This window comes from Rosa rugosa, chromosome 2 (genome assembly GCF_958449725.1).
Source record: "Rosa rugosa chromosome 2, drRosRugo1.1, whole genome shotgun sequence".
NCBI classification, from domain to species: Eukaryota; Viridiplantae; Streptophyta; class Magnoliopsida; order Rosales; family Rosaceae; genus Rosa; species Rosa rugosa.
In genome coordinates, this window is record NC_084821.1 from 5,106,376 (window position 1) to 5,119,457 (window position 13,082).

Genomic DNA, 13,082 nt, shown 5'->3' on the forward strand with positions numbered 1-13,082 from the left:
ACTGTTCCCTCGTGGAAAAACTGTAAGGACAAATATACAACTAATGTTATATGTCCTGGTTTCTGAATACTCTGTCCTTATTTTGTTTTTCAAAGGTGACTAAGGGCTAGTTTGGGATTGCTGTGATTTAAAAAAAAAAAAAACTGCTGCTGCTATGTTGTGAGAATAATCAGCTGTGAATTAAAACAGTTTCGTATTTGGTAAATAATATTTTTAAATGTGCTGTCAGTACATAAAACAACTGCAGAGTGTGTTTTGATCCACAGCAGCTTCTAAAAGCAACTTCTAGGCTGCTTCTAAAATCTTCTGCCAGTGACCTATAATTTTCAATTAAAGCTGCTTTGTATTTATTTACCAAACACAAGAAAATCTAAAATTTTGAACAAAAGCTGATTTTTTTAAAAGCGAAGAAATCTCAAACGGGGCCTAACTACTAGAGCATAGTCTAGCAGATATTCTGCAATCTACCCTAAGAACATTGTTTGGTCTTCATCAAACAAAAATTAGAGTGCTGTTTTTCTGTCGTAACCACTTACGGTTAGGCAGGCAGCAGCTTCATCATGTTGCTAGAAGAAAAGGAAAAAAGTCCCCCACCTCAAAAGTCATGATTCCCACAGTACAGTACAGCTGTCTTGTTCTCTCTTCCTCTCATTGTCCCCAAGATCACCAAATGCCAACAAGAACAAGAACAACAAAGGCATTCTGCTCTTCCACAAGGAAGAATAAACAACTAGAAAAGGCAATCCTTCTTTCACGGGTAAGGAAAGGCATTTTGGGAGGACATGGATATGGATATGGACATGGACATGACATCAGTTATGACATGGCAATCACTTGGATTTTGGAGCCAAATAGGGATATATAGTGACTCATCCATTAATCCAGCTAGCCTTCAACAACAGCAATCCCTTCATCACCAAGGCACCTCATTCAAAGAAGTGGTTTCTTATCTCTTTGCTTCGAACTTAAAAAGTTTCCCACTTCATGCTTATGAATGCAAAGTTGAAAACTACAGAGATAAGCAAAAGCAAACAAATAATGCATGCTCCTCTTTCTTTTTTTGACAAACATTTCAGCGCATTTTGTATTGCAAAGTCCCAAGAGGGGAATGGGAGAGCTTTTTCTGGAAACTGCAATAAGAGAGAGTTTACTATATATAAAGGTAAATACACTACTTTCATCAGAATACCAACCCCACACAAAAACCATCTACTATTAAGAAACTTGAAATGGGGGTGTTATATTATTGCATATAGAACCTAGCTAGATCTGCCTGAACCATTCAATTCTTGTGGCACTAAACAAAAGTCAAAAGTCTTGGAAATCAGCCTTGGGACATTCAGTGTCAAATCCAAACAGGGAAACCAGAGAGATTTTGGTACTAAATATGAGCAAAACAAAAAGCTTTGCTTTCAAAACAGGTAAGTACTAATCTGCTCCACTCGTTCCTACCCGATTATGCCTACAAAAATAAAAAGAACCATGCATGCTTTTACATGCTTCACAAGTGATTTAATGGAGCTGCCTACTGATGGTATATCCCCATTTACTTCAATGTGGGGGCGGAGGCTGTGGAGCTAAAGCCCTCTCTCTTTGCGGGGAGATAACACATTGTTTGAGCTCCACACAACTAAAACATGAAATGTCACATCTAGCAGGAAAAATACTGTACATCTTGCAATTGCTTCCTATAATGTCATTAATGGGTTTGGATCTTACAGCAACTTTTAGCATCTCCCTTCTTTTCTCCTCCACCCACATAATAAATAACAACCTACTATCACTCTTTTCAGTACAGAAGAGGTCCAGCATTGCTTTCTATCTTCTTTTCCAAGTCCTAATGGTCCTGTACATAAAAATAGGCAAAGTCCCTCCTAGACTTCTTGTGTTATTACTGCTGCTTGCTTGAACACGTACACTTAGCACGAGCTTCTGACAGCGTCTGGAAACATTTATCAGAAAAAAGGAAAGACCAATGAGGGTTAAAGATGGAGGTACAAATTTTGGGCATGGTTTTACTCGTCTCAATGTACCTGGACTTCAGTTTGAAGGTCTTTGATGTAGTCAACAGCCAAATCTAACATGTCTGCAGTGTTGGTTTGCTGCAAAGAAAGACACGAGAGATGTTTGAGTTCATTGTATGTAGCAAGCTCAGAGTCATATCACTCGTACGTAGACAATTAAGTGAAAAATTTACCTTGTCCATGTTAGGTACAAGCTCTTGTAGTTTCCTCATTCTTTCACTGATTCGGGTTCTTCTCACCTGTTTCAGCAAATGAACATATTAAGCATTTTTATTATCATAAATGTGCCTTTCCAAGCTCTACACTAAGGATACTTGAGGCAAAAGATGAAATTAATGCTACTAAAGCAAAATAAGCATTACCCTCTCAGCAATGCTTCGAGGGTGTGTGGCACAACCCCGCTTTGCTCGAATCTTACAAGGCACAGAATCTTGAAACTGCAAGAAATTTTCAATGGCAGCCATTTCTGCTGATGTTTTTGGCAAGCTTAAGTGATGAGCCAGAGGGCGACTTCTTGCTTCCATATTCTGAATGACAACAAATGATGTGAGAAACAAAATTATAGGTAAACACAACCAAGCACACTCAGAACAGAAATACGCTACCTGAGTTTCTGAAGCACTTAGACCAGTAATTGTTTTCACATCATCATCATCATCTCTAAAGGTAGTTGAACCAATGATATCATCCCCCAAAAGAGAAGAGTCTTCCCATGAACCAATGGGGAAACCTGAGACATAATTGTTACTATGACCTTCACTAAACCGACCTCCGGATCCGGTGGGTTCTTGATTATCCGATCGCATTCTTTTCTCCCCAATTTGGGAAATTGGACTCATTACGCCGGACGTAGATGGTGGTGGTCCTGATGAGAAGTTCTTCAACCTGCTTGCAGGAGAAAATGATGCTTCTTCATTGGTGCTATTAGTCACTCCGAAATTTCCCATGCCTCTCAATGCAGCATACCCTGCCACTGCCAATTGCTAAGAATCGTTAAGGATCATTCAAAAATGGATAGGAACTCTTTTATTCAATCTAAATATGATTATGGTTCCTTTATAAATGTGCATAATTACTTAATTAGATTTTTTTTTTGTTTTTTTTTTTTTTTTTTAGTACCAGCTATTGAAAATGAAGTGCAAACATCAGAAAGACCCCTTTGTAGTTTGTACTATGATCATATCTAAGTCACTCTAGATCCAATTGATTTATCATATAACACATAAGTTTTCCATAGAAAAACAAATGAAATCTGCTTCACTCATACTTAAAAGTACCAAACTGAGAACAAGGCAATCTGAAACAGGAGACCAAAATGAACATACCATCAATATTGATATTGGCGAAAAGTCCAGCAGGAGAGCTACTATGCCTAATAAGATTCGAGTGAGTTACACCACCAGTTTTCATTGGAGGCAACTGATTTGACCCCATTGGATAAGCAGCAGCAGATGCTCCTTCATTAGATGAAGCCATATTCTGATTCGGCAAAGGCGGTTTCGAAGATGGAATTTGGTAAAAGCCCTGAGATGTATAGTTGTTTATATGACTCTGCTGCTGCTGTTGTTGCTGCTGCTGTTGTTGTTGTTGTTGAATCATTGCTGCTTCATTATCCACCTTAGGCACCAAAAACTGTGGTTGCTGATCTGTTGCTACTTTCTGATGTGGTACAATTTCTTCTGTTCCTCCACCATCACCACCTTGACTACTCATAAATCGAGCTAAAATTCGCTCAGTTTCGGGGCTAGTGGCTCGGTTGAAGAAGGGCTCATTGAATTCTGTGTCCAAAACATTTGCGAAATAAGAACTCGGTGCTGATCGATACCGCAACAAGCTGGAGTTCATATGCTGCTGGGTTTTATGATGTGGCTGCTGAAGATCTGACTCCATTGCTTCCTTCTTCCCAAATTCTCATACAAAGACCAGAAATTTTCGAAAAGAGTTCCAAACTTCCTTTAGCTATATTCCTTGATACTTCTTTTCACTATTTCTAGCCAGATCAAATCCAAACCTCCACAAAAGGAGGTGAACAAATCCTGAAGACACTGTCTTTTTCTCCCTGCACAAAATTCCCAGAAAAAAAAGAAGTGAAAAAACAATAAACCCAAGAATTCTGAGAAAAAAGTAGCTTCTGAAACAGAGGAAACTAAGATGAACGCACTCAAAGAACTATTCACTCAATCTACTAACTACCCATTTCTCTATTGTTGAGTATCAATCACCCAAGTCAAGAGATAACATAAGAAATCAAACCAAAACCACTGAAATTCAGAAAACAAAAAACTGATAAAGACAAAGCAAGAACAGAACCATATAGAAAACAAACCTCTCTTTTTTTTATTTGTTTATTCTCTCTTAGTTTGAACTTCAACTTTCTAGCAAATCTCTCTCTTTCTCTCTCTAGAGATTTGCTTCTTCTCTCTTCTACAGGTTCTGCTACTTCTGCTGGACATGGAGTGGTGGTATTCTCGTTGATGCCAGTGAGTGAACAGAGATAATAACAAAGTGAAGGAAACAATAAAAACCATTTCCTTCTTTTCTATTGATTCAGCCAATCACAAGTCACAGAGACCAGAAATCTAGTCCCTCAGATTTGGCAGTGTATGTAGTTTTATGTTGCCATAATGCCCTTGAAGAATGGGACTATTACAGAAGAACCATACGTTCAAGGAGAGAAATGGCTGCACATATTATTGATTGCAGCAGAACCATGATTTTAAAGCAACAGAAATGGCTGGATTGTGTACACGTTAGCCAGCAGAGGACTAAAAGAACATAATGTAATCCCATTTTCAGCAGTAAAGCTAGGTTTTTGGTGGGGAGGGTGACCACAACTCACAGGGGTAAGAGCTTGACTATCATGCCCTTGTTAGGACCACTATTATTGTGGTTGTGGGTGCTGGTTTTGACACAGACAACTTTGTGCCCCTGATCAAAAGGCAACTCTTTTAACTTAGTGGGGTTGGTCTAGAGACTCCTTAAAATGAATATGACGTTTATCTTTCAATAATAGATGGTTACATTGTGCAATTTACAAATACACTTCATCTTTCATTATTGCACTTATTGTTTTTATGTACAAAAAAATGACATACACTATAGACTTATAGTTTATTCATTCAACATTAAAGTAAGCATTGCTTATCATATCTTAGGTGTCAACAAAAAACGGACGGTCTCAAGTCATTTCATGTGCTTCAATATTTTCAGCGTTGAGAATTACTTTCTTTTCAACTTCTTAAAAGCTATTATGTCTATTTTTTCTTTGTGATTGACAAATGTATTCCTCCTTATAATGGTATAAATGAAGATTACATGCATTTTACAATGTTGTGCAACAATAAAGCATTATTAGGGTGAGCATTCAACTTCTTTTATATCCAACATCTTATTTATAACCATATGATGTTCTAAGGTTGGTCGAGCGGCTTAGCATGGAACCCCCGTGTCCAGCATTTGAGTCTCAACTCCCACTAGCTTGTGGCCAGTAGGTTTGAGTAGTTTTCAAGTTTGTGCACCTGCGACTGGGGTTAGTCTGGTTTTGTTAGGATACTCTTGTAGACCTTAGTCCGAATACCGATTTGGTGGGTGTGTACCTCACCCCGATAAAAAAAAATAAAAAAAATAAAAACATGTTTTTTATTATTTGAGTTTGGAGAATTGGGGATACTTTTGTAAAGAATGTAACAGAAGATTACTGTAGACTCAATTTTGTGTATGCAAGTGCGATTTTTCAACCTTTTCACTTGTAGACTCGCTGAATTTCTAAAGATAGACTTAACAAAAAGTGGGGGAAATGCTTGGTATCTTGGCTAATCTTTTGGGGCCTATTTTTGTCGTGGAATTAATGATAGAGACTTTACAAAACGAAGAAGAAAAGGAACATTTAATGCAAATAAAAAGTTGTTGAAGTTCATGACCCACGGAGACAATTATAGATTTTATTTCTAACTGTTGTATGGAATCAGAAATTGAGAGAAATTCGCTGTGTATTCTCATTGATAATAGAGGCCTCTTTATATAGAAGATTACAATGCATAGAATCTCAATCATACAAGGAAAGTAATCTTACATTGAATAGGAATCTAGATCCTTCTAATTTAACCATATTACCACTAGGTCAAGTAACCTAGAGTTTGGGCCAAACACAAATTAGGGTTTACTTGAACACTCCCCCTTGTGTTGCCCAAACGTGGTGCTTCTCTCGTTGTCTCATTAAAAACCTTGCCGAGTAACAAAAACCCAGTGGGACAAAAATAACCTCGGTCGAAGGGGAAAAAGAGCACAACACACCATTCACGTTTCGAGACCATACATGTAGACATCTTCCCCTGATGTCTGCATCTCCCCCTGATGACTGCATCTCCCCCTGATGACTACGGTCATGAGAGTTCGGATAACTTCCGCAAACGATGCTACCAACATGTTTCTCGAAAGTGGAATTTAGGCAATGACTTAGTGAGCAAGTCTGCCATACTGACCTCAGATTGAACCTAGTTCACTTTGATCTTGAGGAGAGTCTGTTGTTGCTGATTATCCTTGGTGTTGTCGCTTTTGATGTAGCATTTGCTTCAAACCAAGCAGCATTATCCTATATGCTCGTAGGCTCATCTGTGGTAGACTTCAAACCACAATTGTTCAAACATCGTAACTATGGATCCAATCCATATACATTCACGAATCACTTCGTGAATAGCAATAATCTCTACATTGTTCGAAGATATAGCGACTAGGGTCTGCTCTGTAGACCTCCAAGATATCACGGTCTTTACCCATGGTGAACACTTAACCAGTTTGAGAATGACCTTTGTGTGGGTCAGAGACATACCCAACATCAGCAAAACCTTCCAAAACACCTGTCGTTTTGGGATGGGGATAGAGGACGCAGGCTAGTGTTGGTGGTGTTCCTGGTGTGTGATGGGTATGAATCCATCATCTCTCTGTAGGGATAAAGCATGCCCATATCAGTCGTACATCTAGTATCGAAAGATATCTTTTACACCAATCCAATGGCGTCGCGTTGGCGCAGAGCTATACCTTAGCTAACAAGTTCATGGCAAATGAGATGTCCGGTCTTGTGCATTGAGCTAAGTACAATAATGCGCCTATTGTACTAAGTAAGGCACTCCTGCCTCTAGCACATCTTCGTCATCATCTTTTGGACGAAGAGGATCCTTTTCAGGATCAAGACTACGGACGATCATGGGGGTGCTTGAAGGTTTGACATTGTCAAAATGCCTAAGCATCTATCGACACGATGCTCAAGTTCCAAACCGAGTCATAATCGTGTTCTCCCAAAATCCTTCATCTCAAACTCGAATTTCAAGTGTTCAACGGTTTCCCTTAACTCTTTAAGGGCTTCTAATGAAGATCAGGTCCAACATGAACCGCGATAGAATCCGAAACTTGTTATGGAAACGCGTGGGCATATCCCTTCCCAATCAAGTAGTCACTTTAGTAAGCGTTTCAACCTTATTGCAAACGCGCTCCGTGGTCTAGAGCCACTTGACTTGGGTAAATGAAGTTCACCATGAACCATCATGTATATTCCGTATCTAGATCCCCATAGAGATACGTAATGACCACATTTGTAAGCTGCATGTTCAGTTATTTGGAAACTACCAAACTGACAAGGTAGTGGAGTACAATGACATCCATTAAGAGAGAATATGTCTCATCGTAGTCGATTCCAGGGCGTTTTTGTGAGAAGCCTTGCGCCATAAGGCGAGATTGCCATCTCTTTTTCTCATCACGCTTTCTAACGAAGACCCATTAGTCAATAGGTTTTATGTTAGGAGGTGTTGGCATCACTGGCTCGAGAACCTTCCTCTTCGTTAGAGAATCCAACTTAAACCTGGATCGCATCTTTCCATTTAGGTCAAATCTCTTTACGTTGGCATTCATTCATCAACGAAGTGTGGTTCGATATCATCTGACTCAACAAACTCATGCGCAACGAAATGCGCAACTACATCATCAATTATGATGGAGTTTCTATCCCACGTCTCATGTACACTAGTGTAAGTTTCATAGAGCTCTATATTCTCAGGAATAGGTTCTGACGTTGAAGCGTCCCCCAACGATAACCATAATCCGGAAGATTCTCATGAGACGGATTTTGAGTCTTGATGATCAAATGATTGGAATGTGCCAAAGTATCCTTCGAACGACGGGCCTCCCACGCATCCTAGCTGGGGCCATGGCCTGTAACGCCAAAGTGCCACTCTCTATGGCGTTGGCGTCATGCCTACCTCTGTGTAGGGTGGCGCTACGTCCTCTCGTAGGGACGTCCATCCTTGCAGGTATGTTTGCAGCATATTTGTGTGATCTCGTCACTTTAACAAGGATCAAGATGAGACATAGTGGGGACAGACTACGACAATTCCTGTCGTTCCTGTTGAACATTCGTGTTCTTATCTCCCCCTAACGACGAGAAGACTGTCTCATCAAAGTGACATCCGCAAATCTAGCGGTAAGGAGATCGCCTAGCAAGGGCATTTAAGTGGCAGATGATTGTTGGAATCTCAAATCCAACGTAGTTGCCCATTCGTTTGTAAGAACCCATCATAGAGCGCGGTGGCGGTGCAATTGGTACTTAAATGGCACACTCAAATATGCGTAAGTACAAGACTTGTACTCAGTCACTAGCTGTAACGCAGAGGTTCATTGAGTGACGGTGGGTCGTAGACGAATTAGCATAGCTGCATGCGATATTGCATCACCCAAAACGGATATAAGGAGATTGGTGCGCATTACCAATGTCCGGACTACCATCGTAGTCGTTTCCGCGAGACCATTTGGGTGTGCTCATGGGAATATGATGTCCAACATCAGTCCCAAAGGCAATAACCATCGAAAGTCTTCGATGTAAACTCACTAGCATAGTCAAATCCAATTGACTGAATAGGATGATTCGGGGAGTGAGCCCGTTGTCATATGATGTGTGCTAGGAGTGTTTCATAAGCAGCATTACAAGTGGACAATGGCACAACACGTGACCAGCGTGTTTGCATGTCAACCAACATCATGAGATATTTAAACGTCTGCAAGTTGGTTGAATCAGTGTTGTGAAATTTTAATTAAAACTCGCAAGCGCACGAATCGTCGTTAGTATAGTGTGCAAGTACGAGGTCGTTCCAACTGAGGATTGATAATCAATTTAAATCCTAACCTAATTAATCCAAACACAAAAACACATAAACAATCAAACAAAAGAAGATATTGATTTTTGGGTTTTTTAATAAACAAATAATTTGAGAATTAAAGAAACAAACAAATAATGATAAAACCTAGGGTTTCCGAATCAACCACTAACAATCCTATTTATGTTTCAATGCAATTAACAGATTCTTTTGTTTCTCTAGATGATAATTCCCGTATCTAAGTCCTTCTCAGGTACTCTAGACCATAGTTTTCCTTAAGTGTATGATGCTCTCCCTCTCGGGTAAAGATCTTATATCCTAACTATGCAGTTTATCCTTCTCAGGTATAAATTTAACATGCAAGACTCATTACGTTTTAGAAAACAAGGGAATCAAGCAAACCATTAGTCTTTCTCAAGTAATAATGTAATTTACCACACTTAATCACAAGAAGCTAATCAAATTATATTGCATCTCTGCTTCAAATTTGTCTTCCAATTACTATATGCAAAGCCCTAAGGTGATCAATCAAAGAACTTAAACATAAAGCATAAATTCAAATAGTGATTAAGCATTCATCATAATGAAACTATAAATCCATCAATAAAACATCAAAGTACATAAACAATCATGATAGGGCATCATCCTAACCCTAGAAAAAGTTTAACAAAATATAACTAAATAAAACATAGGAAAAACATAAAAAGAATGGAAGGGGAAAAGATGGGGAAGATGGATGAGTCGTCTCCGCTCCTTAGGCATCTACATTGTGCTCTCGAGACTCTCTTCTCATGTAAATTCGTGCTCCCTTATATAGGGAAGATTTCTGCTCATCTTTGGCTTCATGTTTCCTTGTAAAACTTGGGTTTAGATTCCTTTCTTCATTTGGAATGGGAAAACCTTGAAATATCTCTTGTAGAAGTAGGAATAAGTTAATCATTGAATCCTCATCTGAATTAACTTCCTTGAAACATTAGGATTAATGATCTTGTGCCACGGAACTTGAGTTCTCCACGAATGGTTGTAAATTCCCGAGCAGATTTCCTGTCCGACCTATCTTCACTCAAATAATCATAACTTTCTCCAGAAGTATCGAAAACGAGATCCGTAAAATTCTACAGAAAGTTGACATCCGTAGCTTTCCATACATATAAGGCTCATTGTCTGATTCGATCTGGGTAACTCCCAGTAATTCAAGGAAGTTGGATGTTCTGCAGAGACAGATTCTGGAACCTGGGCGTCTTTCAATCCTAGTTAGCTCATTTTAGCTTCTTTTCTTCTCTTTATGAGACAAACCTACAAAAACACTATAACAACATAAATGACTCGAAATAAGGAGGACTAAGCATAAATACTAAGATTAAGAGGCAAAGAAATATAGGAAAATATGAGCACATCAAATACCCCCACACTTAGACTTTGCTTGTCCTCGAGCAAAACAACAAAAACTAAGAACACACAAACACAAAACAAAACAAAACAAACAAAAACACACTAAGCCTTTCAACATTAGTCTTAGAAATCTCAAACTTTCATGGCATCAAGATTAGCACAACAACCAAGAATTAATCCAACATTTATTCGAGAGTCAACAAAAACATATAACTTAACATATAAACATGTAGGACATGGGGGCAACATTGGTGATATTAATCTCAGCATGCTTCAAACAAGTTATGACTCAAACCCTCACCGGTTTACCCTCTTTCTTCTCTCAGATTCACGGCTCATGCAAAAGCATATATTCACTCAAGTTATATGTGAGGGAGATAATATATAAGACAAACAAATAGCTCACATATAATAGAAAGAAAAAGCTTTTTCTGAAAATATTTTTTTCATGTATGATCTCATGAAGGATACCAACTACTTGCACAAATGGACCCAAGCCATAGGTTCAACTCTTATAACTCATCTCCACAGATCAAAGGCTGCTCTTTTCAAGGATCAAAGAGGTCTTTATTTCAAGGTTGTAATGGGGCCAAGGTTTAGGGTTTATAGAAACGAAGGGATAGGAAAATCACAAAGTATCTTAAAAACCTAGTAGAGCTCTTGTTGATGTAGAGAGACAATCTTGAAATTCCACCAAATAGAAACGTCATAGACTCCTTCAAAGTCTTCATAAAGGGCCAAATGTCATCATTGTTGTGCTTCATTCTAAACATCCTTTGAACACTTTGTGAATTGGACAAAGACCAAACTTTTCTTGAATAGGCCTTCACTTCAAAGCAAACTCCAAATCCACAATGAGGGGACTAAAATCCATAAACACTTATCATATTTTTTCTTTTGCCGTCACATATAATTTTTTTTCAATTTTTTTTTCTTCTTCTCTTCTCTTTTTTTTTTTTTTTTTTTTACTTTTCACGGCTTATACATACATGCATATTTTTTCTATGGACAAGTCTTACCCCCGCACTTGAACTTCCTTCTCTTCTCCATCTTCATTCTTGACACCAAAAACCTCTTGTATGTCTCAAAAGTTAGCTCTACTAAGTCTTTAGAACATGGGTAAGGATAAAAATATACTAAGGTTTATGGTTTAAGGATTATGAGGGTGATGAAAGAAAAGGCTTAATGTAGGCTCAAAGGGTTTTATCTAGGGGGTTGCACATCTTGTGCACACAAATAGGGACACATGGCAATTTGGCAATGGTGGTAATTTCCTAGGGTGCCTTTATCCTTTCCAAGGTCCAAGCATATATTGATAAAAGTTTCAACAAGTATAAGAGTGAATTCTAGCATTCTATAGTCCATTAAACTTAATCTATGGCAAGCAATCAATCAAGATGAAAGAATAATGAGATCAACAAAATCATCGCCAAGAAAATAAGATGACATATATTTTTTTCATTCTACACTCAACAAAGAAAAGGAAAATAGGGGCTCAAATATCTCACATAGGTTATGTATGAATCAAAAACTTATCCTAACATGCTCTTTTCTGTACCATATGTAAGCAAAACCATATCCACTACACATACATATGACAATCATACATCCTTGTTAACCAAAAAATAAAGTCAAACATCATTTCAATTTTATGATCCTCTTAAGCCATGATTTCTGAAATATATACTCATCATAGTTGTTGAAAGGCATCTTAAGACTCAAGAAAACAAAAACAAAAAACAAAGACGCAAAAAGAACAAAGAAAACAAATTTTTAAACTAACAACCTAATAGAAACAAAAATCAAAATCCCTTCCCCCACACTTAAATCTAACATTGTCCTCAATGTTGAAAGAATTAAAGCATGCAATGCACATAAAAGCATGGGAAAGACATAAGGGAAAAAAAAATAAGAAAGTAAAGAGAAGAGTTTAGAGCTCCCTGGGATTTAGTGCAGATTAGCACAAAGCCGATGTTGAAGTCGAAAAAGATCGCAGAAGTCATCAGGAAAAATTTCCACGCAGATTGAGCATTGTTCGGTATTTCTCAAATATCTCTTAGCTCACAGCTCCGAATGATGATCTGCTTGGTGCGTTGGAAACTAGACTCATGTAGCTTTCCGGTGATATGCAGAAAGGCTATTAAAACTTCTAGGAAGGTGTCCAAAATCTACATCAAAAAGAAGGTACAGAACCTGAAACACAAAAAGATAAATATTTAGCAAACTTAAAACCAAAAATTGTAGAAACTAAATAAACAAAATATAAAATCAGATTGGTAATCAAGTTAGAATCAAAATCAATCATCGATCCCCGGCAACGGCGCCAAAAACTTGTTGTGAAATTTTAATTAAAACTCGCAAGCGCACGAATCGTCGTTAGTATAGTGTGCAAGTACGAGGTCGTTCCAACTGAGGATTGATAATCAATTTAAATCCTAACCTAATTAATCCAAACACAAAAACACATAAACAATCAAACAAAAGAAGATATTGATTTTTGGGTTTTTTAATAAACAAATAATTT

General features: G+C 38.1%; 1 protein-coding gene across 1 annotated transcript; it reads right to left on the reverse strand.

Annotated features, from left to right (window-relative positions):
* Positions 1-1,673: 1,673 nt before the first annotated feature.
* LOC133731729 (transcription factor bHLH122-like) lies at positions 1,674-4,889 on the reverse strand. Its single transcript, XM_062159138.1, has 7 exons — positions 4,351-4,889; positions 3,350-4,083; positions 2,630-2,997; positions 2,387-2,551; positions 2,198-2,263; positions 2,034-2,102; positions 1,674-1,942 (listed from the first exon to the last, which is right to left on the reverse strand). The coding sequence occupies exons 2-7, from the start codon at positions 3,912-3,914 to the stop codon at positions 1,892-1,894; spliced, it is 1,284 nt and encodes a 427-aa protein (XP_062015122.1). The 5' UTR covers positions 3,915-4,083; positions 4,351-4,889; the 3' UTR covers positions 1,674-1,891.
* Positions 4,890-13,082: the final 8,193 nt, after the last annotated feature.

Bases quoted from the DNA above. Each gene is read 5' to 3' on its own strand.
- LOC133731729 (XM_062159138.1), bottom strand. From the start codon at position 3,914: ATGGAGTCAGATCTTCAGCAGCCACATCATAAAACCCAGCAGCATATG. The intron at 2,264-2,386 runs GTAATGCTTATT...TTGCTGAAACAG, and splicing joins CTCGAAGCATTGCTGAGAGG to GTGAGAAGAACCCGAATCAG. The intron at 1,943-2,033 runs GTACATTGAGAC...AAATGTTTCCAG, and splicing joins ACCTTCAAACTGAAGTCCAG to ACGCTGTCAGAAGCTCGTGC.